The sequence below is a fragment of the Emydura macquarii genome, unplaced genomic scaffold (assembly GCF_026122565.2).
Source record: "Emydura macquarii macquarii isolate MOO-44397 ecotype Brisbane River unplaced genomic scaffold, CSIRO-AGI_Emac_v2 contig_295, whole genome shotgun sequence".
In the NCBI taxonomy this organism is placed as follows: Eukaryota; Metazoa; Chordata; order Testudines; family Chelidae; genus Emydura; species Emydura macquarii.
In genome coordinates, this window is record NW_027130432.1 from 8133798 (window position 1) to 8161175 (window position 27378).

General features: G+C 43.2%; 3 protein-coding genes across 4 annotated transcripts; all 3 read right to left on the reverse strand.

Moving 5' to 3' along the window:
* Nucleotides 1-3336: 3336 nt before the first annotated feature.
* Nucleotides 3337-7282, reverse strand: LOC137155261 (ferritin heavy chain A-like). Of its 2 annotated transcripts, none has more exons than XM_067551469.1 (4): nucleotides 7091-7282; nucleotides 6073-6219; nucleotides 5217-5342; nucleotides 3337-3588 (listed from the first exon to the last, which is right to left on the reverse strand). In XM_067551469.1, exons 1-4 carry the CDS (start codon nucleotides 7190-7192, stop codon nucleotides 3433-3435), a joined length of 531 nt encoding a protein of 176 aa, XP_067407570.1. In that variant the 5' UTR covers nucleotides 7193-7282; the 3' UTR covers nucleotides 3337-3432. The 2 variants fall into 2 exon arrangements, with proteins under 2 accessions (XP_067407570.1, XP_067407577.1); XM_067551476.1 differs by having other exon boundaries at nucleotides 7181-7207.
* A 2823-nt stretch (nucleotides 7283-10105) lies between these two features.
* LOC137155292 (ferritin heavy chain A-like) lies at nucleotides 10106-17771 on the reverse strand. Its single transcript, XM_067551496.1, has 4 exons — nucleotides 17570-17771; nucleotides 15523-15669; nucleotides 14773-14898; nucleotides 10106-11283 (listed from the first exon to the last, which is right to left on the reverse strand). Exons 1-4 carry the CDS (start codon nucleotides 17684-17686, stop codon nucleotides 11128-11130), a joined length of 546 nt encoding a protein of 181 aa, XP_067407597.1. The 5' UTR covers nucleotides 17687-17771; the 3' UTR covers nucleotides 10106-11127.
* A 5122-nt stretch (nucleotides 17772-22893) lies between these two features.
* Nucleotides 22894-25469, reverse strand: LOC137155303 (ferritin heavy chain A). Its single transcript, XM_067551503.1, has 4 exons — nucleotides 25278-25469; nucleotides 24386-24532; nucleotides 23738-23863; nucleotides 22894-23131 (listed from the first exon to the last, which is right to left on the reverse strand). The coding sequence occupies exons 1-4, from the start codon at nucleotides 25383-25385 to the stop codon at nucleotides 22976-22978; spliced, it is 537 nt and encodes a 178-aa protein (XP_067407604.1). The 5' UTR covers nucleotides 25386-25469; the 3' UTR covers nucleotides 22894-22975.
* Nucleotides 25470-27378: the final 1909 nt, after the last annotated feature.

Sequence of the window (27378 nt, forward strand, 5' to 3'; positions counted from 1 at the left end):
AACCAATGAGCATCAGGGATGGGACTGTTCCTCACTTTCTACAGTGAAGGAATGATTCAGTTATATGAGGTTCCCACCTCTGCGGCATATGGCCACCTGACACAGAGCGACAAGTTCAGCAAATAAATCCAATAATAACCTGTGCAGAAAGAAAGGACAGAGGTGTTACAGGGTGTCTGGAGAAATGTTCATATAGGCACTGAGTCAATATGATTATAGGGGCTACACAACTGCCCAGATAGAATAGGTAGGTGCATGAGATTGGATACTTTTTTCCCCTGGAGTGTGCATGGTTTGTAGTTTCTTATGGCATGTCCTCATTTTGCAGATGTCTCTTGTTCCTGGCTGATGTCAATGCAGCCAGTCTGTCTGACAGAGCACTGCTAGAGGTGACTGAATACTCAGAAATCCAGTGGCAGGATCCATTTGCCTACTGCACAGAGCTCACCCATCCAAAACCAAGTTTGTAGCAACAGCCTCATGCCTATATCTAACTCTCAGGTGCTATATTAATCCTCACAGGCTATTTGGCAGCAGTGGAGACAGCCAGGTGCCAAATATCAGCTTCTCTAAACCTTCATTTGGAAGGTCTATAACTCACCCATATTTGCCCCCATGTGACCTTCAGAGCACCCCACTCTACCATTTGGCACACTGTTCTCATATGAACCCAAAAGGTGGCATGTAATATATCCTTGGGAAACTAATAGCCCATGGATCACTAATAGTCTTCTGTGATGTATGTACAGTAAATCCACAAAGGACTTAATGGCCACATAGTGGAGATACGGTCTTAAAATATAGTCAGCAAGCAGTGCCTAAGCCACATCCTGTTTCAGGCAAAGAAATGTGGTTCTCTCTCTACTTAAATGTGTCTCTGGTATAAATTAAGCCAAGTGTGACCAAAGACACAGAAAAACTCATTTACATGCAAGGTAAACATAGGCATCAGGAGAGCATGTGGGAAAACAGGACCACTTAGCAATCATGACAAGAAATGGACTGCACCCCCAGGAAGCCTTCCTGCCTTGTGAAGCAAGGTTAATGAACTTTGGGAAGAAATAAGTAGAGACAAAAAGGCATTTTGGTATTCATCGCTTGAGGGACCGACAGGGCCAAAGCTCTTGAACACACAGAACAATGGATTCATCATCCAAGAGTGCTGAAGTCTCTGGGCACTGACTATAGGTGAGAAACCTGCTTAGGTAAAAACTGTGACGTGATGTAACATAACTAAGTCCAACAGTTATTGAGAGGTGGTTTCCTTGCTCCTTTCCATACTCCCTTACTAGTCCCTTATTAGATTTGTTTTTAAAAGAAAAAGAAGAAAAGCTCTTTTATCGGATTGCCCCTGGATGGAGCGCTGTGAATGATGCTGCTGCTGCTGAGTTTTGTCAGGGCTCAGTTCCAGAAAGCCATGGGGTGGCACTACCCAGTTTAACAGTGGTTGGAGGCAGGGAGTCAGAAGCAGACATCTCACCAAGCCATTCAAGTGTGTGGGGTTCTCTTGACTGATCTGATCTGCCAGGAACATTTGCACAGATATTTTGTTTGAGCAGAAAGTCTTATCCCAAGCCATGGAATTCCATTGTAATATCATGGGTCAGTCGTGTAGTGTTTTGGTGTTGCACTCTTGAGTACAAGCCCCTACACCACTCATTTGCACTGCACCCTCTGAGACAAATCAGGGGTTTTCCTCACCATAGCCAAGAGCAGAGCAGTGATTGGACCCTTCTTCATGCTGCCCCCAGAGCAAGAAAAGGAGTTACCCTGCTAGCGATCTATGTTTAAACCCATTGATTTTTATAATAGCACCAGGCTTATAGCCAGAATGCAGTGTAAGAGGTGGTTACAGGGAGAATGCTGTGGAGCATTACCCCCCATCCCAGTGGTGAGAATAGCCTGCAACCACAAACTAAGTAGTACACTTGTTATCTGTACCCACAATAGTGATCTTAGAGGGAGAGGGGTGAGAAGAGTTATTTATGCACTTAATAGCTTCCCACATGGATGGGGATATTAGTAGCAGGATCCAATAGCTGTGGAACACACCATCAGCTGTGATCAAGAAAGTTGATTTTAGAGTGTAATTACATTTTGTTTCCAGTGAAGCAGGCATGATCAATAACCATGGACATGGTATGGTAGAAAAAGGCCATTCCAAAGGCACCTATCACCAGACTATCTACTAAGCCCCCAAAAAAGGGGGAGGGGGAAAGAGACCCTAAAGAAGGAAAATAAGTTTTCTTGCTCCCCCCTCCACTTTGGAGAACACATGCCTTCTTAATGTTTGAGGGCTCCCCATCCCCAATATTATTTTATTTATCCTGCCAAGGAGTTTTCTGTGATCCTTCTGCGACAGAACAAAACAAAAAGATTGCATGTCTGCCTTCTACCATGCATTTACACTACTAGCCTGAAGTAGGTGGGTAGATTGCAGCCATAGCTGATTGGATATTATAGGAGCATGGTCTATGCAGGAGAGATCTCAGGAAGCCACCCACATGCATAGAAATTTCCTCCTTGAGTTGGAGTAGCAAGTATATGCAGTACTGAGTGGCTCTAGCCTCCAACAGCAAAAACTATCTTTGTCATGGGTGCTCCTAGGACCACATATTTCTAAACCTGGTCACAGTGGCAGTACAGTTGCTCAGCTGTTGGGAAGCTCACCTCCCGACCCACACAATTACAGCCAATTATTGATGTCAGTGTTCTTGCATCATTCATGCTTGACTGGAGCCGCTATCCCCCTCATTCACAATGCAGCTCCTCAGAAGAAGAGAGGGTATTTTGCCTTACTCTTCCTTCCTACATAGAAGATCAGAACAGTATGTGGGTATTAGCCCCTGCTATCCCAACTAAGAAGTGAGGAACCCAGCCCAGTCCTCATGACCACAGCTGCATAGCTTTGTTCAAATGCATTGACTTTCAAAAGCACCATACTTCTAGCTATAAAGGACATGGCTGGAGGAAACACTTATATGCCAGCAGGTGAAGATCCTGAACAGGGATGTTCCTTATCCTTATTTGTGGGGCAATAATGGCCTGAAACTACAAGTTAAATGGCACAGTTGGCTATTGTGTGGGTACAGGTGCCCTTTGTGCATTTCAACAGGATTGTGATATTATTCATAGCAGCTGCACAATTCAGCAGTGACCAAGAAAGTGGATTGTAGAGTTTAATTAGAGTTTTAGTTTGCAGTGAACCAGGCATGGCCAACAATCATCCATATATTATGTTGCACACAATCATTTCTATGTCCACCCCTATTGCCACTGTCTCAACCCAGAGGACTTCAATTAGAACACTCTAAGTAAAGTCAGACAAGCCACAGCTGAGCACCATATTTTTATTTGCTATGTACGAGAATAAAGGCAATACAGCTATTCACTGGCAAGCCAGCACAGTGGAATGGTTCTGCACCATGCAGTTCAGCTGCTCTCCTCCAGGGTGTGCTTGTCAAACAGGTACTCTCCCATGCCACTCTGGGGCACTCCCAGGCGCTTCAAGTTGGTGAGGTGGTCTCCTAACTGCTTGATGGCCTTCACCTGCTCCTCCAGGTAGTCAGACTCCAGGAAGTCACACAGCTGCAGGAAGATTACAACCAGGAGTTACAAGTGCAGATTTTTAGCAATTGCAGTTACTCATTAGATGGCATTCTCTTGAGGGAACCTCAACTGTCAGACAAGAGTTAGTCATTAGGGATCTCCGTCTGTCTAAAGAAGCCAGTCTGGATCATGTCCCTAGCAATGGAGGCTGTATGCATTTTGGCAGGTGCTCCATCAGTGCCTGAGAAGCTGTCCAGTTTCCTAACAAAACTGCAGCAGAGGGGATGACATATGGTGTGGTGTAGTGCAGGTGATACTATAATAAAGGAGACTGGACTCCTCCTCTTCTTCCATCTTTGAGATAGTATATGCACCCCTCCACCTCTTCTTGAGAAAGGAGGCTTAGGAAATATGCTCTAACACTAGCCTCTTGGGAGGGCTGTCCTACACAGCTCCCTCTCACCCCCCAAATGATCTATGCTGTTTCCCAAAGCCACCCAATTGTCCTACTGTAGGGACAAACAAGGTTACTTACCAGTAACTGATGTTCTTCGAGATGTGTTGCTCATGTCCATTCCATTATAGGTGAGTGCACGCCACCCTGCACTGTTCCTGGAACTTTTGTCCCTTTAGCAGACCCTGTAGGGCTGGCTCTGGTGCCCATACTGGGGATCTCCACCTCCCTTCAGGGGGACCCAATGCAGGCTTGCTCCAGGACACTGGCCTCTTCTTCCTTGGCGGAGGGGGGGCAGAGGTGGTGTGGGCAAGGACAACAAGGCTCTTGCCGCCTGAAATGCCTCCAGTGTCAATGGCATCAGCAGGGGCACTCTCCCATTCCCAGGAGTCGGGGGACGCTCCCTGCTTGGAGATGCAGGCACCAGAGAAGACTCGACAGGCCGTGGCCGGTGCATCTCCGCACTCAACCCTGCCCGTACTGACAGTGCAGGGGAGCATCTGCGCTCTGTGCACTGCCTCTTCTTCTTTGGCACCAGGGACGTTGCTCAGTTTAGAGTCGATCCCGCTGCCAGCAGTGCACTCTGCAACGAGGTGACGCTCGGTGTCGTGGAGCGAGACGACTTGGAAGCCGGGCGGAGCACTGCCTCCATGAGCAGGGCTTTTAACCAGATCTCTCGGTCCTTCTGGGTCCACGGTTTAAAAGCCCTGAAGATCTTACATTTATCCTTCCTGTGCTCTTCCCCCAGGCACTTAAAGGCACCAATCGTGGGGGTCACTGAGCAGGAAAGCCTTCCTGCAGGAGACACATGGCTTAAACCCAGGTGACCGGGGCATGGCCTGCCCACCCTAAGTCCCTCAGGGACTTCCTATCTAACTACACTTAACACAACTTAAAACTAACTAAAGTACTTTGAATAACAAAGAGTTCAAACAAGGGGAATGGCACTTGCAGAGAGCAAGGCTAGTTCCAGCAACCGTCACAGGCGGAAAGAAGGAACTGAGGGGGCGTAGGGCCAGCAGTGCCTCATATACCGCAGCATGCATGCGGGACTCCAGGGGGCACCAGAGCCAGCCCTACGGGGTCTGCTAAAGGGAAAAAAGTTCCGGGAACCATGCACAGTGGCATGCACTCACTTATAATGGAATGGACATGAGCAATCACTCGAAGGAGGCAGCAGGTATTTTCCCCTTCTTCATTCCAGTTCACTTACATGGGGGTCATTCTTTTCTGAAGCCAGTTTGTGCAGGTCCAGTAGGGCCTGATTCACAGTCTTCTCCAGCTGCAGGGCACACTGCAGGGCCTCCACGCTGTTTCCCCACTCATCCCGCTCTGGCTTCTGTGCAAGAAAAGAGATTCACATCCTGTAGTGAAACACTCTATTCTTGCTTGTCAGTAATAGCATTCTCATTTACAAAGCACAAGTCCTCACTCCCTGGAACCTGCATTTATTGCAGCTTGCTTCCCTCAGTACAGGTGAAGATAATGCAGGTAGATGCAGAAGATAGCAAAAAGATAAAAAAAGTTTCTCCTTCCCCGCACAAGTTCTGTCAGTGCTGATGTACACCTGCCGATATTAGTCATTTGAAGCTCTAAGCCACAGGTTGGCCACCCCTGGACCACAAGCCGCATGCAGCTCTTTGCTCTGTGCATTGTATGGGGCGCCAAAGTGAAATTGACAAGCTACCGCTGAAATTGATGGATCAGCATGACTTTTCAGGGGAGGATAAGGTAAGTGTGGCTTTGTGGTATCTATAGGGTATTTTTGGCTCTTCATCTCTGACTGGTTGGCCACCCCTGCTCTAGTCACTGAACAATAGCCAGTGCTACACCAGTTGTTGCAGTTCCAGCACTTGCCTTTCAAAAATAAGAAGTCCTACGTTATCTTTTCTTTTTCAGCCATAGGCCTCTCAGTGGTGGAAGAGACCTCAGTTAGATTATGTGGAGAGGACAGGTTTTCTGGCAGGGCCAGCATACTATGTTCTAGGCTATTCCAACATTACTTAGCCCCCTTCCCTGAGGAGTTCAGGCAAGCAGTCCCATTCTTGGAGACAGAAATTCTCTCCCACCTGAACGTCCTGCAGGACAACACGTCCCCCTCGCTTGTTCTGATAGGTCAGGAACTTCTCTGCGTGCTCCCTCTCTTCATGGGATTGTTCCTTCAGGAATCGGGCCATATGCCTCAGGGCAACATCATCACGGTCAAAGTAGTAGGACTGGGAAGACGAAGATATTAACAAAGTCCTGCCTCATGTGGATGTCAGAGACCCACAGAAGATTTCCTTCCAATACTCAAGGGAAAAACTGGAATCTAAGGAGATTTATCCCCAATGAAATCCACAAAACCTAACCCATCATACTTCTGATATTGCAGGCCTCACACAGAAAGGCTTTCGAGTACTTGATTTTGACAATCTTCTAGACCCAACAGGTACACTTTAGGGCTCTGTGGGGGAAGTAAAAGCTTAACAGCAGCATAGTTTTTACATTGCTAGTGTTAGTTAATGCCCCTCATAGCCAAATTATTTTTTTTTTTAAATAGAAGAAGATGATGAGATAACCCTGATCCATTATTTAGGAGCTAGAGAAATTCCCACACATAGCTTTGCACACCAATACTCAGCACAGTTACTAAGCCACTCTGAAAGAGGATTTAATATTACCAGAGCAACCCTTTGAACTGAAGTATTTAAATGGTTAAAGGAGACAGACAGGGCAGGCCACATTTTAACATCAAGTCCAGTAAGTGAAGTCAGCTTCAGAAATAGAGAACTTCAATGAACACAAGGCCCATCAAGCATTCCAATAAGTTATTTTCAATCTAACACAAGACCTTTGGACCTGGCTTCAACAGAACTTTCAAGAAGACAAAATATTTAGCACTTGGTTGAGTAGCTCTACTATTCAATGTAGAAACCAATAAGTTTTTTTTTTTTTAAAAAATACACACACACACACACACACACACACACACACACACACACACACACACACACACACACGTAAGTTTTAAAGAAATGACTTCATAGGTCTTCCAAGAGACCTTCTGTCTGCTTCCCCATTTCTGAAAGAAAAATAAGCACTAACCATAGACAAATAGACATAGCTAGCATACAGTTCCAAGTTCACCATGTGATTCACAGCAGCCTCACACTCAGCATGGAAGTTCTGGCGCACCTGGGACTCCATTCCTCTGTTTAGAAGCTTTAGCAGTAAACTATCAGTAATAAACTAAATCTTAAACTAAAGTCAGCTCAAACACTCATAAGAAATCCCACAACTCACCAACAACACAAAGCCTCTGTGGTCACAGTTGGCTTTAATAGTGTTCAAAGCTGGGTGTGGGTGTGATTCACAGTTATTGGTGCCCTATGGAAACATCCTCCTTACTAAGAAACTAGTTAGGACTGTGGGTGGGGCTCTTTCTCAGTTTCCACAGGTAATATAATTTAACACTCTCATGTACTCCACACAGACGGGGAGATGAATGAGCAAAGTTCAGCAGCTGAATCTCATTTTCCATAAGGCTTTGTGAGGAAGGGAAGGAGTAGTAATGGGAGAATAGGTTAAAACCCTAAAATGATTAGATTAGATTAGATTAGATTAGATAAAATGCTCTCTGGACTGTCCCACTTTCATATGCTGTCTCCAAAGGGGGGCAAGGCGCCTTTAGATTTCTGAAATGTTGCCTAACACAGCTGTTGTTATATGAAAACATTGAAATGGGGACTCATCATCAAGCAGGTGTGTCTCTAGTGCAGTCCCACAGGGGAGCTGTTCTGGCTCTGTGCTATTTGTCATTTTGATCAATGACCTGGAAGAAAACATAAAATCATTACTGATAAAGTTTGTAGAAGACACAGAAATTGTGGGAATAGTAAATAATGAAGAACATAGGTCACTAATACAGAATAATGAAGATCTCTTGGGAAACTGGGTGCTAGCAAACAAAATGTGTTTTAATATGGCTAAATGCAATATTAAACATCTGGGAACAAAGAATGTAGGTCATACTTACAGGATTGGAGACTCTATCCTTGGAAGCAGTGACTCTGAAAAAGATTTTGGGGTCAGAGCGGATAATCAACTGAACATGAGCTCCCGATGCAGTGCTTTGGCCAAAAGGACAACTGCGATCCTTGGAGACATAAACAGAGAAAGCTCAGGGAGGAACAGACATAATTTTATCTCTGTATTTGGCACTGGTGCAACTGCTTCTGGAATGCTGTGTCCAGTTCTGGTGTCCACAAGACAAAAGGGATGTTGGGAAAATTGGGAAGGGTTCAGCGACGAGCCATGAGAATCATTAAAAGTCTGCCTTACAGTGATAGACTCAAAGAGCTCAATGGATTTAGCTTTACAAAGATAAGGTTAAGGGGTGACTTGATTACAGTTTATAAGTAGCAGAGCAAGGGCTAGACACTTCTAGCAGAGAAAAGTCCAATATGATCCAATGGCTGGAAGTTGAAACTAGACAAATTCAGACTGGAAATAAGGCATACATTTTTAACAGAGTGATTAACCATTGGAACAATTTACAAAGTGTCATGGTGGATTTTCCTCACTGATAGTTTTTAAATCAAGATTGGATTGTTTTCTAAAAGTTATGCACTAGGAATTAGTCTGAGGAAGTTCCCTGGCTTGTGTTATACAGAAAGTCAAACTCAGTGATAATTGTAGTTCATTCTGGCCTTGGGATCTATGAATCTACAAATCCCCTCTCTTCAGATGCCTGGAAAGGACCCTGAGGTTTGACACAGCAGAGACTCTGTCAGGAAAAAGTCAAGAGCAGAAGGGACACAGTTCAGCATTAACTCTTTGGGGGCAGGGACTGTTCTTTTTGTTATGTATGTACAGCACCTAGCACTTTGGGGGCAGGGCCTGTTCTTTCTGTTATGTATGTAAAGCACCTGGCACAATGTGGGCACTACCAGAAATGAATAAACAAAAATATAACATGGAGAACAGGGAAAACTAGGAACTCCAGAGGCCTAAGTGGAGCAGGAAGGCTTGATGACAGTAAACAGCAGCATGAGATGCAGCAGCACAGACTTACAAATATTGGCAATGGTGGTTGCAGGAACAGCAAGCAGCATTTGTGGCAAGGGGAAAACCAAACATGATGCATCCTATTGCACTTGAAGCCATCAATGACTAATTACAGTGTGTTCTTCCATTATTAAATGTCATGATGGGGCCAGGAGATGAAATGTGTTTTCAAAAACAGGTTAACCTGGGCTGTAGGAGGCCGATGACCCATATGCAATGGTTTCTCACATATTTTTCCAATGGAAGGCAATGCCTTGCTACCTTTTTTTTATTCAAAACATTTTATGACTGCACGTTCAATGTCATCTACTGATGGCACCTGGCCTCTGTGAGTGCAGGAGGCCTGTCTGAGCATGAATGAATTTTTAAAAACACTGTGGCAGGAGCCATTGTCCCTCTGAGATGTCATACTGATTTTTCTTCTGTGCCTTTCATTAAAGCCTGATACTGGTTCCTTCTACAATATCAGAAGGTAAAAAATGAATGGAACCCTTCCCTGCTTTTGTGCGCCGTAGATGTGGGTAAATCCATTAATGAATTTCCTTAATAGCCAATAATACTAACAGTCCAGCTAGCCACTATTCAGCCATCTTGAAAATCTGCATTCCACATTTTTATTGTGGGCAAAGCTTGCAGAGTTAAGTCAACCAGAGCAAGCGTCACAATGTTGCAAAACAATATCTGAATACACTTGAGCTACCAAATTTCTGCCAGTCCATTATTTTTCACCTGCAGCACAGCAGATTCCTAGGCAACTCAAGCTGTTTTAGTCTCTGCTGTGAAGGACAGTGATAGAAAAGGGAAGGGAAGGAACAAAAACTGGCAGCAACTTGTCCCTGCTGGTCAGCTGATTATCAACTTTGGATTAGAGCCCAGTATTCAGCAACTAAGTATTAGGCCTTCCCAAACATCAGATGGCACTAAGCCCTGGTGTTACACAATAGAACACAAAGAATTTTGTTAAGGATTCATGTTAGAATCTATATGTGATTCAGTTTAGCTCTCTTCCTTCCCAAGGGAGATAAGAGGATGCCATGGCATTTAACCCATGTCAACAGGGGCCAGGGAAAAAGGTAACTGCTACAAGCCACAATCACTAGTCTTTCATAATGATGCCTTAACACACAAACAATAAAGGCTAGGTCTAGTTTGGTTACCCCATTTCTCGCTCTTTTCACCAGCTATCTGTTGTCTTTTTCTAAAGCAGAGCTCAGCATTAAGAGAAAGTTGAAAAAATGGCCTTTGAACACAGTCAGCTTTGATGGGTACCTGACCTCATCTCACAAGGAGCTCTGTAATGATGGTTCTCTTAAATCCAGCGCCATAGCTCTGTAAGTGGGGGGAATACTACAGTGCTTAGGAAGGGTCCCTCTGTCCCCTCCTCTAAAGCTTTCTAGGTAGCATCTGCCAAAACAGCCTATTTGCCAATTGTTAACTACTGCCTATAAAAATGGGGGCAAAAAGAGCAGTCCTCTTGTGAGAGATTACCTGGAAATCTCTGTTTGAAAGGCATTAGGATGCTTGCAGGGGCAAGTGGGTACAGGGCATCATTCTGCTGCCCCAGAATCTTAGAGGTAAGAGATTTCCACCCAGCCCCTGTAGTGATGGGAGAGAGAATCGCACTGGTGTAGAAATGTTGACTGGGGAGCCAGCCCTATGACAGACCTGAGTGGTAGATAGTCACTTAATAACCAACCTCTCTCTATCAGAAGATAAGCTCATTTGTATGTGCAATAATTTCTGAATGGGTCTAGGGTAGTGCTTGAGGGATAAGACAGCCAGCCATTGAGGATCCAGCTATGAGGGTGTTACATTTCAGTTTTCTGCTGAAGTAGGCAGGGTGAAGAAGCAGATGTAGTTTGAACTCAAAATACTGTGACTGCTCTATTGCCTGCACGTATACTGAAACCCTACATGGAACCAATTCACTACAGCACAAAGTAAGGCAAAAAAAAAAAAATTATATATATCAGGTTACAACTGAAAGCCATGTTTTATTCACAATATTTAGCTTTTTCAATTCATCTTCTGTGCACAGAGGTGTCAACAGGCTAGACAGTATCTCAGTGTGCAGTTCAGCTGCTGTCCCCCAGGGTGTGCTTGTCAAACAGGTACTCTCCCATGCCACTCTGGGGCACTCCCAAGCGCTTCAGGTTGGTGAGGTGGTCTCCCAGCTGCTTGATGGCCTTCACCTGCTCCTCCAGGTAGCCAGACTTCAGTAGGTCACACAGCTAGAAAGAGAGTAGTTTATGAAGAACAGATAAAAGTGATGTGTAGAGATGACTAATAATTGGAATTTCAATCCTATAAAAGTTTTGCTACTTCCACATTTCATCCCATCTCAGAACCGGTAGGCATGATCCCAAGGGAATAAAATTTATGGGAAAAAGGAATTCAGGAGAGCTGGCAGTTTCTGAAAGAGACAATATTAAAGGTCTATCAGAAAACTATCCCAGTGTGGAGAAAAAATAGGAAGAATAGTAAAAGGCCAATATGGCTCTATCGGTAGCTCTTTAATGACCTTAAAATATATAAAAAAAAAAAAAAGAATCCTACAAAAAATGGAATCATGGAAAAAATTTCTAAGGAGTACAAAAGAATATCATACATGTAGGGACAAAAATGAAAGGCTAAGGCAGAAAATGAATTGTACCTAGCAAGGGATTAAAGAACAGTAAGAAGAGATTTTAAAAATACACAGAGAACAAGAGAAAGAAGGGAAGGTGTAGGTCCTCTGCTTAGCAGGGCAGGAGAGTTAATAATGGAGGATACCAAGAAGGCTAAGGTTTTTAAAATGCATATTTAGCTTCAGTCTTCATTGAAAAGGTTAATGGTTTTACGTATCTGGTCATAATAGGGAAAGGACATTTTAAAGAATATTTAGATAAGTTAGATGTATTCAAGTCAGCAGGGCCTAATGAAATTCATCCTAGTGTACTTAAGGAACTAGCTGAAGCAAACGCCAAACTGGTAGAGAACTCAGGGATTTATAGCCCAGTCAACCTAACTTTGATACCTGGAAAGATACTAGAATAAGTTATTACTCTATTATCCTCTAAGTGTTTACAAACAAATTAATGACAAATCCATGTTGGTTATTTACTTAAGAACGAATCATGCCAAACCAACTTAATTTCCCCTCTTTGACAGGGTTACTGGCCTATAGGATGGGGTAGTAGGGAGAAGCAGTGATTTTTAGCAAGGTTTTTGGTAGTCCCACATGCATAGGTGACACTTGCAGGGAGGGGAGGCCACTTGCTCCCACCAGATTTCTGCTAGGGTGGGAGTCGAGCTGAGTGTGGCTGAAGGGATGTACCTGGGAAAGGCACCAACAGCTTGCACCCCTTCTGAGCCCCACTAGGTGGTTCCCAGAGCAAGGAAGTGAGACCAGGCTGGCAGCACTGCTCTCTGCCAGAAGGGGTGCAGGGAAGCCCACCGAGTTCCATCTATTCACCAGCAGCCGCAATTACCAGCTAGGATATGTGTCTGGATTAGCCTGCCTACGGTGTGCAAAAGGGAGCTTGGGGAGTTGACAATGCGGGAGGAGGCAGCAGGGACCAGGGAGCCAAAATACAAGTTCACCCAAGGCACCATTTTGCCCTAAGGCCAACCCTGACAGATGATGTGGTGACCGCCCAGCACGCCATGGTCAGGGATCACCATGGTCAAGGGAGTGGTGCTGGAGGGGTGCCTTGACAGCCACTAGAAAGTGGACCATGGCTGTGGTGGCACAGAGAAGGACCTGCCATTGTGCTCACCATCATCAACAGCCACCAGTCGCCTATGCCCATGGGACATTCTCAGAAGCAAGCTAGGGAAGTGAGGTCTAGATTAAATTACCATAACTGGAGTACAAAACAAGCTGAAAACATACTCAAAGGGTATGTTTCAATGGTTAGCCCTCAAACTGGAAAGATTTATCTACTGGAATTCCACAGAGGTTCCTGGGTCAGGTGCTGGTCAATATTTTCATTAATGACTTTGATAATGGAGTGGAAAGTATCCATTTAAGGTCTGTAAATGACACCATGCTAGAAGGGGTTACTAGCTCTTTGAAGGGCAGTTTCAGAATTCAAAACAACCTTGACAAATTGGAGCACTGGTCTGAAATCAAGATGAAATTCAAGAGAGACAAATGAAGTACTTTGCACTTAAGAAGTAGAAAAATCAAATACAAAATGAGGAGTCACTGGATAGACAGTGGTACTGTACTGCTGAAAAGGATTGGGAGTTATAGTAGATGGCTAATTGAATATGGGTAAATAATGTGATGCAGTTGTGGAAAAAGCCAATTTTCTGAGGCATATTAGCAGGAGTGTTGTGTGAGAGACCTAGGAGATAGTTGTCCCTCTCTACTTAGCACTTTTTAGGCCTCAGCTGGAGTACTGTATCGAGTTTGGGTGTCACACATTAAGATATGGCTACATTAGAGAGAGTCCCAGGGAGAGCAACAAATAGGATAAGATTTAGAATACCTGACCCATGAGGAAAGGTTAAAAAAACTGGGTATGTGTGATCTGTCTCTCCTCCCTGCCCCCAAAGAAAGAACAAAAATCCATAGTCTTCAGATATGTTTAGGGTCGTTATGAAGAGGTGGGTGATCGACTGTTGGTGGTCTACTAAAGGTAGGACAAGTAGTAAGAAACAATCTGCAGCAAGGGAGATTTAACTTAGGTATTAGGAAGAGCTTTCTAACTGTAAGGATAGTTAAGCCCTGGAAAAGGCATCCAAGGGAGGTTGTGGTCCACCATTCGAGGTTTTAAGAACAAAGTTGGACAAACACGTCAGAGATGGTCTAGGTTTACTTGGTCCTGCCTTTGCACAGGGGGCTGGACTAAGTGACTTCTTGAGGTCCTTTCCAGCCCTACACGTCTAGGATTCCAAAAATCACATTCTAGCTAAGTTTGACGTGGAACAGAGTATCTGAGCTGCTCTGGGGTCCGGTGGGAGTTGTCAGTCTGGTGCCACATGCCCCCATTCTCCTCCATAGGCTGGAGAACCCAATCAGACAACATTCCATGAATGATGCAGCACTGTGGTTCAACCAGAGGGGAAATTGGTGCATCATGTGAGTTGCAGACTGGAGAGAGAACCCAGCCAATAGAAGAGAAGGGGACATGAGTCACCTGAACCCCATGAAGTACCTTGGCAGCTCAGGATGAGAGATTGTGTTAAAAGGACCCAAAAGTTAAATTGTTTAAGATTTTCCCCAACAGAAATCTGAAAGATATTGGAAGAAAGATTTCCCCAATGGAAAAATTTTCAATTTTGTAGAAACCACATTTTCCAGCAAAACACACACCACACCATTGACAGAAGATTCCTGTCTTACACTAAATGAGGATCTGATCCAATTAGAGCTAGCCACTTTTGACTTCAATTGTAAAACCACCTTAGCTGGTCCTGTTTCTCAGTGCAGGGTTGCAGGCCAAGCAGCCTATTTATGGCCAGCTACATAGGGAGAGGTATTGTGTCAATAGTGTGTCATGGAGGGTGTTTTAACTGCAAGCACTCGAAACACCCTCCATTTTGTGAGATTCCCAGTTCCACTATGTAATTGTAATTAGGGAATCTCAAACTGAAATGTTTTATAGTTTGAAATATTGTAAGTAGGCCAACAGTGATTGTGGTCTATCAGCAATCTTCCACGCCCACCCTGAAAATTAACATATGTCCCCACATAAATCTCAGCTTCAGTCTCAGCTCCCACACATACTCACATGGGGGTCATTCTGCTCTGCAGCCAGCTTGTGCAAGTCAAGCAGGGCCTGGTTCACAGTCTTCTCCAGCTGCAGAGTGCATTGCAGGGCCTCCAGGCTGTTCCCCCACTCCTCTCTCTCTGGTTTCTGTACAAGCCCAAACAGAAAGTTATGTGCCCTTTAGCAAATGGCCTTCTAGTTTCACTTACTGAAGTTTAGGCCTTCTATAATGCACAGTACCTATGTTCAGCCAAGCCCCACTGCTTCTCTTTTTATCAAGATTATGTTTCACTGGCACAGAGAGTTCATTCCCCTCACTGAAGCTTTCGCTGTGCTTTTGCTTAAGTTGTTTTCTTAGTTATTCTCATTTAAAAACCAATATGCCTCAACACTGTATCTGAGTGTGGAAACACCAGTTAGAGCTAAATATTTATTCAGGCTGGTGCACTGCAAGTTTCTTGCACTGGTAGAGCTGTAAGACTATCAACCTTGGCAGGATATTTATCTTGGTAGTCTAGGCCCAATACTTTCCTCAAATCACCACCCCCTCTCCTCCTCCTCCAAGGAGACACCAATACATCTACTTCTGAAGCCCACGTCGCTGGTCAGAGAGCTAGACAAACAGGTCAGTGAGCCAAATATTTAGAGAGCTGTTACTTTGACAGATGAGCTAGTCAATTACAGCCATAAAGCATACCTAAAACAAATATTTAGACTCCTGCTCTGAGCACTCAGTTCCAGAGTTCCTTTCTTTACACCTTTGTTTCTCACCTTTATGTCCTGGAGGATAATACGTCCCCCTCGTCTGTTCTGATATTTCAGGAACTCCTCTGCATGCTCCCTTTCCTTGTGGGACTGTTTCCTCAGGAACTGGGCCATATGCCTCAGGGCCACATCATCACGGTCAAAGTAATAGGACTGGGAAAAAGGAGAGGAGATCAATGGAGACAATTAGACCTAAGAGAGACGATATATTTATATCTGTGATTAGACAAGGATCCAGGTTTGGCAAGAGTTGTCAGTCAAGTGTCCAACTACCTGTTTAATACCATGTGTAATATGGTATATATGCCATAGACATTGTCTGAATACCAGTGTCGCATTTGCCAACTCTAAGTCATGTGACCCATCTAATCCAGTATCTTGTCTCTGACAGTAGCTAGCATCAGTTACTCCGAAGGAAGGTCCAAGGACCCCACACTAAGCGCAGGTGATGTAATCTGCATCCCCATGAATGTTTCATCCTAAAAACTAGTAGGAAGAGATTGGCTAAAATGCTGAAGTGTGAGGTTTTTATCTATTCCAATACTTCTGTATTAACTGTTCTAACTCTAGATATTCTCACTATCCATGTAACTGTCCAACCCCCCTTTGAATATTAATAAATTCTTGGTCTTGACAACATCTATGGTAATGCATCCCATAGTATAATTACACATTAAGTGAACAAGTACAGCCTTTTATCAGTTTTGCATTTGCTACCCTTTGCTTTTGTTGAACTACATCCCCCATTTCCATACAAGAACACACTAAGCTGCTCATTGAGCAGATCGCTTCATTGAGCTATCCACAAAAAACACAGCCACATGTTTAAAAGCAACTGAAAGAAAGTGCAATAGGAGCATATATTCTTATGTCATGGATACAATGGGAGTTACAGCTACAGCATCTTCTCTGCTACTAACGCTGCTCTGGAGCCATCTCAGCTTTAGAGTTCTCTTAGCTCTACTTCCCTTCCACCACAGGACATAGAGCTGCGCCACACTCAATCCAACCACTTACTTGGAAGCGCTGATTGGCCACAGCATAACATGGGAGATGGAGTTTGGTCGCCACATGCCTCCATTCCACTCTCCCTGGGTGGACTACAACTCCCAAGAGGCACCATGGCAGCTCAAGCAGATGCAGTTCACTATCAAACTAACCTGACATTTGAGTGACCAAAACATTTTGAGTGTTGAAGCAAAATATTTCAAAATGTTTCCTAATTGAGACTTTGAACTGCAAATATTTTGCAGTTTCAAATTTTTATCCTGATTCAAGACAAAAAAACCCAAACATTAAAATATCAGTTTCTCCTCAGCAGACTAAAATTCTAATTTTAAAATCAGCTCTGGTAACTGCCTACTGCTAGATAGTAACAATACACATTTCAAACCTAAATTACACTTATAGAGGGGAATGCAATCCAGTTATATCTAGGAGAGCCCTATGCCTGAAAGAGGTGCTCAATTTTGGGCAACATATTTTTCAGATGTTATAGGAAAGCTGGCCTGAGTGGAGTGTAAAGCAATAAGTATACTTGGGGACTAGATTAAATTAGAAATAAAGAAGGGCTGATTATCCAAAGGTCTTACCCTCTCCGATATTGCATTTGTGTACCCTATGATGGATTTAAGCTTGCTTAAAAGATAACCAAGATTTGCCAGATTTGTCTGCCCTGTCTATAGATAGTGGACAGGTATAAACACCAAGTATGACAAGACATTTAGGCTGGTGCCTTAGAGGCTAGCTAGGAATTATGCACAGTAGATTGAATATTAAGAAAGTTTTCACAGGCTAAAAAATGTTGTCAAGTCTATGATTTAGGGCTTTTAAAGCTACCAAAATGAGCCACCAAATTTAAAATAAGACAAGTACTATGAGAAACAATCCTGCTTTAGCAGAGATCCAACAGGTCTTTTCCATCCTCACTACTTCCCCCCCCAAACAGCTTCTAAGTTCTGCCCCAAACAGATACAGTTCAAAGCATTGCTTGGGAAAATTACTTCTAGAAGTGCTTCTGTTTTAAGCCATTAAGCATACAGCCAACACTCACCATAGAGAGATACACATAACTAGCATACAGTTCTAAGTTCACTGTCCGATTGATAGCAGCCATGCATTCACGATGAAAGTTTTGACACACCTGTGATTCCATTATACTACTACTCATATCTGGATGTAAATTTCACTATAAACTAATGATTTATACACTACTGAAGCCAGATTTTTGGCTTAATGTCCCCATCTGGCATTAATACTCTTCAAAATAGGATGGGTGTGTTTGTCCTGGGCTCTCCCACCAATTGAAATTTCTCTCCTCATCCAGGAACCAGTCAGCCTTGTGAGGATGGTTTATAACAAACTTGCCCCAGCTGAGGGGGATGATTCAGCAGTACAGCACACCTGCTGTCATGTATCTTTAGGGGTTTATTGATACTTTCTTAGAACAGCCTAGTCATTAAAGGACAGGGGCTGGTTTTCTTACACCAAGTGCAAAGAAAGCAGTTGAGAAATTACATCCAATTGCCCAGTGAAGAAGAGCTAGAAAGGGAAGTTTGAGGGAATTATGTCTGTAATGGCACCTCTTATAGTTTCTAGTACTATCTTTTGAAGGGTGTGAAGGCTAACTACATACCAGATAAGCTGTTTGATAATTTGCCTCTTATATGGAAAGCTCTGAAGTCCTTCTTCCCCTGAAACACTCAGTTCAGGGGTCTAGATCTGGAATTTTGGATTGGCCAGTCTAAAGGTGGCGCCAGCTGCAATGTCCAGACCTAGATCTGAACATCTTCAGTGTTCAGGTATTCTTTGACTGAGGGGTTTTGGTTCAGAGCCACTTCTAGTTTCTGTACATTCAGATGGCCTGGTGTCTGTCACAGAACACAAAGCGGTGATAGCAGGGACATCAGAATGTAATGCCCACAAACTAGCAGTGCATCCCAGTAACTTTGATATATAGCCAATGCTGTAGAAATGGAAATAGGCCCACCACTGGAGTCGTTGCTCTAGAGTGCTGCAGTCGTTAAATCTACTCTGATGTTCGCTTTTATCATACTGTAGGTTTATTACATGCACAGCACATGTGGATAAAGCACTTATTAGATGAAGTGTGGATATGTTAGAACTGTGCAGAGGACAGATGTTCCATTTCACAAAGGATTTCAAAATTTGGTTTCATTGCATCTTGAAGCAAAAGCTGAAAATTTCAAGGTTCTCGACAAAGGTAATTTAAAAAAAAATCATTTCTAGTAATTCATTGTTTCAATTTTGAATTCTTTATGATATAATGCAAACTAAAAAAATTGAAAGTCATTTCAAACCAAAAATTAAAATGTTTCATTCCAAAAGTGTCAGTGTGCTATTTCCACAGTCAGAACTTTATTTTTTTTAACCCAAAAACTAATTCCCTACACAATTGATCTGATTTAATTGTGCATTTTTATTTTAATAGAACTCTATATGCTGCTAGAATATGGTTCTGACTCCAGATCCCCTGTTTCTCTGCCCAGCTCCCTATAATGTGCTTTTTGGAGTCTTTATTTAAAAGACTAGAGTGAAGGGGGAGAGAAGTTACAGTAGGAGCAGAGTAAAACAAGAGCGTATCATTGACGAATGATGAACTAGGATTATATACACTTGAAAGATGCAATTAGAATTAAGTAATTTTTGCAGTAAGCCAAGAGTTACAGGCCTTCTTTGTTGCTAGAGATTTCAGCCCCAGTAGGGGAGTACCATATTAGGGAAAAAGCATATCAGTAAAAGGCAGCTATATTATAGGCTGTTGAATCTGTTTATACCTGAAGTGAGGTCTCAAACAGCACATATTCCAGACAGTAAGAAGGTGGATGGGACTTTAGTAAGGGTTGTAGGCCAGTTTTTAACTCTCCTCATATGGAAGCTGTTACATACCTTTCATCATTTTTGTTGTCTTTCTCTGTACCTTTTCCAATTCCAATATATCTTTTTTGAGATAGGGTGACCAGAACTACATGCAGTATTCAAGGTGTGGGCATATAATAGATTTATATATTGGTATTATATTTTCTGTCTTAGCTATCCTTTTCCTAATGGTTCCTAATACTGTTAGCTTTTTTGACTGCTGCTGCACATTTAGCGGATGTTTTCAGAGAATTATCCAGGATGACGCTAAGATCTTTCTTGAGTGGGAACAGCTAATTTAGAAGCCATCATTTTGTGTGTAGTGTTGGGCTTATGTTTTACAATGTGCATTACTTTGCATTTATCAACATTGAAGGTCACCTGCCATTGTGTTGCCCAGTCACCCAGTTTTGGGAGATCCCCTTGTAATCACTCAAGATCTACTTCAGACTTAACTATACTGAACAACTTTATATAGTCTGCAAAGTGATTTCCCCGTGTGAGCTCCCTCCATGCTCATTCTAATCCACTTTAGTTACATCCCACATATCAGAGACCCACAAAATGTTATACGCTGGGCTTGGAAACGTTATACCAGTTTGATCCCCATGTAAGATTTGTTGTTCAGTTGGATTTCCTGCAGGATAGTGCACCTCCCTCGCTTGTTCTGGTAAGTCAGGAACTTCTCTGCATGTTCCCTCTCCTCAAGGGATGGGTCCTTCAGGAACTGAACCATGTGCCTCATAGCCACATCATCATGGTTTGAGTAATAGAAGTAGGGAGGAGGACAGAACTCGGTGAATAAACAATGTAATAAAGATTTACATTCAATAGGTTATACACCATATACAGTAAACACATAGGTGGAAAACTTTAGCTGCCTACACAACCCTCATTCCTCCCCCCCAACTCTTACATATGTTTTGAGGTTGCATGATCACATAACCAGATCACCCTTCAGTTTATGCTATCAGAGTCTGAGCTTCGACTTCCCCCACTTCCATCATATAAGGAAATCTCCCATATGCCATTACTAGTACTGGTCTTTCTATTAAGAGGTCTGGGTAAGAAGCTACTGTCATACTATATTTGTTGAGGGAATTTTGCTTTGTGCGCACACATCATCTGAAACAGTTTTTACCAGCAATGTATTGGATCTGGGTATACATTTAACACAGGAAGACAACACCCACAACTGATTTGATTGAAGTTCTCCTTTGAAGATTTCTTTTGAAGATACAGAATATTAACAAAGTAAATGAAACCAAAACAGCCAGAGTGTGATCTAAAGGTTAATGGCAATAAATCATGTATTACTATGAGATCACACACACTAAGATGTGGAAGAAAATATTCTGTAAAATTCAGTAAATAAGATAGAAATAATTCAATATATAGGTGAAGTGAGTAGGAAAAGCTAGCATGACTCAGTAAAGTTTTACAGTCCAGCTAATGAGTTTATTCCTTAAATTAACCCAATAGTAATTTTAAGTGAAAGGGGAATTTATATATTTTCCAGCTTTTACAGTCCATCTTCCTTCTTCACTCCACCCCATGCCCCCAGCACCTGGGACTACAAAACATGGATTCACTTCTACCAGTGAGAAGTAAGTTTAGTTCCTGTAATAATTGCACTACTGCACACCCTATGGAGTAACAAGAAAGTAGAAGCAATCACATTTGAGAGAATGAAATAGAACTACACTAGGGATACTACATGACTACGAAAAGCATGGTTCCAAAGATAATCACTGCAGCCATGACTTCCCCAGGGTTATACTGGGCAAGACAACCCCTCTTGCTATTGTGCCCTGTAGCATTTTCTCCTTGAGAAATGAAAAAAAAGAAAACTCGCTTTATTCTGTGAAGTCAAATGACCCCACCATCTAGTCTACAGAAACCAGAGTTCTTCCTGAAGAATGGCTCCTGATCTCATCCTGGGCCTACAGCTGAAGACAGACCTTGCACATGTTATGTTACTGTTAATTAGCGAGCTTTTGTTCCAAAAAGGAAAGTGTGTGTTCATTTAAAAGTGGGTAAAAATATTTCTCACCCTACTCAGCAGTGAGAGAATAAAGGCCTAGTATAGAAAGAAAGTGAGGGCATAGAGTCCAGGAAGAGGAGTGAGAGACCACTCCAGGGCAAGAATTGTTATTCCTACTCCCACCACCCTATGCTGCAGTTAGAGGAGACTCTCCCTGCTGTCTGCAGGAGGGTGGGGTTATTAGGCCTCATGAGCAAGGATGAACCCTTGCCACTGCTGAACTTCAGGCTAGAGCCCCATCTTGCTGTGGGTTCCTAAAACAATCCTCTGCTACTGAGGCTCAGCACCTCCCTCAGCTGCTATGTTTCCTTCTAGGTAGTGTCAAAATGCCTTTGGAGGCAACATGTCTGTCTGCCCCCCCCCACCCCTTGAATTATATTCCAAGGCCAGAAGGGACCCTTGCGATCACTTCGGCCTTTCTTCTACAGAAGGTCAGGGTGAGAACTTGCCCAAAATAATGCCTAGCATCTTTTCTGAGAGATCCCATCTTGATTTAAAAGTGGTCAGTGATTGAGAATCCACCACCATCCTTGTTAAGTTGCTCCAGGGTTACTCATTCTGACCATTAAAAAAGTTTACATCTTATTTCCTATTTGAATTTGTCTAGCTTCAACTTCCAGCTGTTGCTGTGCTTTCTAGAGGTATTGTTCCAGCACCCACCCCTTTCTGCATTTGTCTTCTAGGGTAGGAGCAGAGCTGCATGGAAAAAAAACCACAGCTAGAAGCAGATTCGCTTGCCTGACATACAGCTGTCATAGAGGTAGCCCTATACCAGGACACTTCCTCCATAGCTAGAGCAGGGAAACAGGTTTCCACCTGCCTGTCCTGCTCAGATAACTGGAGGCTGTTACAGTGCTCCATCTAAAAGTCAGAAGGGAGTATGTTTGCAGGAGGGAAGGGGGAGGAGAAGGAGAAGGGATCAGCCACTTTTGGCATAACCAACTGTGCTATCCCAATCCAGCCTTGATACACCATGTAACCTGCCAACTATTCTGTGGTTCTATATGGTAGACACTAGCTAAAGCAAGTGCTATCTGCAAAGAATCTTGTGTCTTCCCTCCCCCCAGGTGAGCTGGGCTTGTTTTTTCCTGACACTCCTTTTAAGAGATCATAAGTAAACACCTGTATGTTAGAATGTCTCATTTCCCGGAAACAGTTTGATTAGTACTAGTTTTCCTAGGGAAACTTCTTTGGAGTTAGATTCCTATTGCTGGCTGATCCAATAATACATTTGCAGGGATTCCTCCTGAACTAGGTATAAGGAGAGCTGATGAGAGGTTAGATTTTAGCCAGATTAGTATGAATAATCTTCCTCTACACAAACTCCTCAGAGGGCCACATCTGTTGCTGTATAGACTATTAGTTGAATTTCATGGTCCCTCATGTCACCTTATGCCCTCCCTTGCTTCATACAAACAATTTAGAGCTGCCTATAGACAACAGTGAATGCCAAATTACAGCCAAAACCGCTTTTATTTCTCTATTTTGAGCTCAAGCAATACACATTCCTTCTAAACACAAGAACCTATATGGTGTTCAGCTGCTCTCCCCCAGGGTGTGCTTGTCAAACAGGTACTCTCCCATGCCACTCTGGGGCACTCCCAGACGCTTCAGATTGGTGAGGTGGTCTCCCAGCTGCTTGATGGCCTTCACCTGCTCCTCCAGGTATTCAGACTCCAGGAAGTCACAGAGCTAGGATGAAAAGGAAGACAGAAGTAGCATGGAGGTGGATTTTTCCAACCTTATAACCTTGGTCTCGCCAACAATACATTGCAAGACTTCGTGATCCACTGGGTGCCAGATCAGACAGACAGCATGCACTCCCTAGGGCCAACTTTGGCTTTGAGCAAGGTCACCAAAGAAGGCACAAAAGAAATTAGTTCTTCCCACCATGTTTCAGGCAGAATGTCAATGTATTGCTCACTCAGCAGCACCTGTTCCCCAGTGGGCAAGCACCAAAATGAGGGACTAACCAGATTTAAGCTAGATGCTGCCATCACTACAGCAAGTTTGGAAATAGGCTGTAAAGTCATTTCATCCATATGGCACAAGACTGCACAAGCCTTTCCCACCTAAGCATCCAGGCAAGGTAAGAGGGAAGCCAGCTGCAGCCTTATCTTCTCTACTCTAGAGAGGAGAGTCATCAGCTCAGATTCATCTTCTCTGACCCAAACAACTGTGTTTCTTAGTGCTTTATTTCTACTGTGGCAACAACGAACGATAAAGGGGCAGGGAATCACTGTACCAATAAGAGTCTGCACTCATGGCCTCAAATTTAAGATTAACCCAGTCACTCACATGCGGGTCATTCTTCTCAGTAGCCAGCTTGTGCAAGTCCAGTAGGGCCTGGTTCACAGTCTTTTCCAGCTGCAGGGCACACTGCAGGGCCTCTAGGCTGTTCCCCCACTCATCTTGCTCTGGTTTCTGTCAAGGCAACCAGCCACAGAAGAAAAAGGAGATTGAGAGGTGGGATGTCTCATTTCTGTACTACAGATAGCAGGCTCCTTTTACAAGGCACTGCGCTTTTGCAGAAGAAGTGCAAGCTATTTAATGCTTTTTAATTCAGTTAGCTACTCCATGGCTTTGCTGGTCATTATGGGGAAGGTAAGCCAAACGGAGGGTCAAATTAACCCTGCTGTAGCATGTTCATCTCCCCAACTCTACTACCCAGTACTCTGACATTCCCTACCTCTGCCTTCATCACGATGGTCTGCAATATAAAAACCTCCTACTGCAGGAGACTGGGAGCCTCAAGAGCTTAGAAAACAACCACACACACATGTTTTTGAAGAAACATGGTTGCACAAATAAAGGTTAGCAGTCCAGTAGAGGAGCAAGTTCAGACCACAAACCTATTTGCCACTAGTAACATGCAGAATAGCCCCCCTGCTCTAGCCTTTGTTTCATCAGTTGCTCCTCTGGGTACTCATTGAAATATTTATTCACCTTGATATCCTGCAAGATAACTCGTCCCCCTCGCTTGTTCTGGTAGGTCAGGAACTTCTCTGCATGCTCCCTCTCCTCATGGGACTGCTCCTTCAAGAACTTGGCCATGTGTCTGAGGGCTACATCATCACGGTCAAAGTAGTAGGACTAGGGAGAAAGAGTAATGCAAAGGATATTTTCCTGGCAGAGTCTCAACTCATCATGAGGCGTTATAGGGGAGTACCCATCTGAATCCCCCATTACCACCCACCACCCCAGCAACATAGTTACAGGATTCTAAGTTAACCTGTCATAACAATGAACCGCCCCCCCCAGTTCCTACAATCTATAGGAAGGAGTCAGACCTTTGAATTTCAACATTTACTGTACAAAAAACATGGATTTAACACCTGCACATAACATGCTGTTTGATACAGCACTTTGCTCTGTGAACTAGAGTCTGCAACAAACTCATCGGACTTCAAGAGCTCGTTAATCAAGGTGGTCTACAGAATCAATGGAGTTGCCTCCTTCCCTCATGTTCTTCAGTTTCTCTACTACTTGCACCCAAGGTTTCTTTACTGTTGATTTCAGCATACTAGAATTATCCAGAAATTGGAGGAAAAGAAAATAGCTATTAAGAATGCCAGATAAGGAACAATTGTCGCTCTCACATCCATGAAAGAGGAAGGTTAATTATAAGTTAGATATCTTGATATGTTTTGCTGCCTAGGCAATCAGAAGTTAGTAGCCTTGATATTTAAATTGCCACTAAGGTTAAGTGATCCCATTGTGAGATATACACCCTCATTTCAACCCACCAGGAAACAAGCTTCTCCAATAAGTAACCTTATAGGTATGACAAGGCAATTAGAGGCAGCTTTCTATATTGTTTTTAGACAAAACTACTCACCATAGACAAGTAGACATAACTAGCATACAATTCCATATTCACCATGCGGTTCACAGCAGCCTCACACTCAGCATAGAAGTTCTGACGCACCTGGGATTCCATTTCCATGCCTCTAAGATCTAGGTATAAAATGCTAATAGAAACTTTCTACTGAAAGCAATTCTACACATCCACTCTTGAAGAAAGAGCTCAATCACACAAGGATATAAAAGCCTATTTCAGCACACCTGGTATTAATACTCTTCTGAGAAGGCCAGAAGTATGACTGACAGCTGCTACCATCGAATGGGAATTTCCTTTCCTCACCAAGCATCCAATCAGCTTTGTGAGTGGGACTATTACTGAATTTCTACAAGTGAAGGAGATTATTAGCCACGTGACCCACCTCAACCTTTGAAGAGCAGGGGGCACTGAACACTCTCCCAGAACAGCCCAGTTGGTGGGTGTGTTTACTGAGAAAAATGTGGCTCTTTAAATTTATAGGAATCAGCAACAACTCCAATTTGCCACTTTGCCCTACCTGGGAAGATAGATACAGAATAGAGAGTGTGAAAGACTGTTACCTGAGATCCACAGAGGAAACATTTCCTGCAATGTTTTCTTTGGTATCTCAGAGCTTGTATGTAAGCTACCTGAGCTCTGGAAGTATGGGTTGCTATTGCTTATTACGTCAAGAGCTCTGGAGTTCCCTCTGTGGCATCCTGATCTGTCCACATAGTCCAAAATCATGTCATTAAATACTGCTGCAAGGACAGAAGAGGGGCATCTGAGTGAAAGGAAAAAAGATTTGCAGGGACCAGGAGAATACAAAAAATCACAGGATACAGACACAAAAAGCATGGCAGGGAAAATGATAACATCATGAAGACAGAGGATGGGACCAATATGTAGAGAAGAATGTCGGTTGAGGCATTTGGTTCATGTCAGCACTGCCTGTAGGGTTCCTTACAGGTCTGTATTGGCATTAACAGTTCAATAGCAGGACCCACTGCCCAGATTCCCAGGGCCCACTGCCCACTTCTTGAGGTAGGACTGACCTAGCTTTAAGCAATCTCATCTCCTTTATGACAGCTGTAATGGTAGGGTCTTTATTAAAAACACACTGTGGTAATAATCCAAGACACTGCATCTTACGCTCCTGTTAGCCCTGTGTTTTGGAGCCTTACTGTGGAGTACAGGTATATCTTTGTAGAAGAGGATGGCTACTCTACCCAAGCTAATTATTTCTGATGCTTGCTTTCCAGAACTCTTTAATTTGCAGAATTCCTTGCTCATCCCCAAATTGTTACTTGCTCTGTTATGTAATGTGTGGCATTTTGAACCAAATTCCAAGCTCAGCTACGCCATTTATTTTACTCAGCTTGAGAGTGATGTAATTGAGCTCAGATTTTGACCTATTGTATGAATGCCCCAGCAGCTTTTTAAAAAAAGACTTTATAGCCCCTGCTAGATATTTAAAAAAAACCCCACAGGTACCATTTTGGAATTCAGAGTTGCCCCCATGCTACATAAATAGACAAAATATGTCCTGCCTTCCTTTAATTGTTGTGCCAAAAGTGGCTGCCTCTGATGGGTGATGTGTGCATGTAAGTTTTGGAAACACTCGAATGGCCCAACAGAACTGGCCCTGTGTTTGGTGTATTATACAGAGTTTCAAACTCCTTTACCATAACTACAGTAAAGCAGCATTAGAGTTAACATCCTCTAGTCCACAGTCAGGGTAATCATGTGTTTTCCTACATAGTAACAAGGAAACATTTTTCTTTTTATCACAAAGGCAGCATTAGGATGGCTGAATATCCTACTGCATTCGGCCTTATTGGGAAAAGCGGCATATGCATACCAGTTGCTTGAAGAAAATAAGTTTATATTGTGATGAGCAGATTTAAATCAGTACCATTGTTGTGTTTGGGGTTTATATAGGTGTATATATATAAAAACAAACACATTCCTCCATTAAGAGATCACAAAACAAACAAGTTGCATTAACCACATGGGCTGAGTTTTTCAATGAACTACAGTTGACAGAGCAGCAGCCTGCATGCATATCTCTATGCTCTGTTTCACCATTAGGTGTTTTTGAGCTTCAGAATGGTGGAAA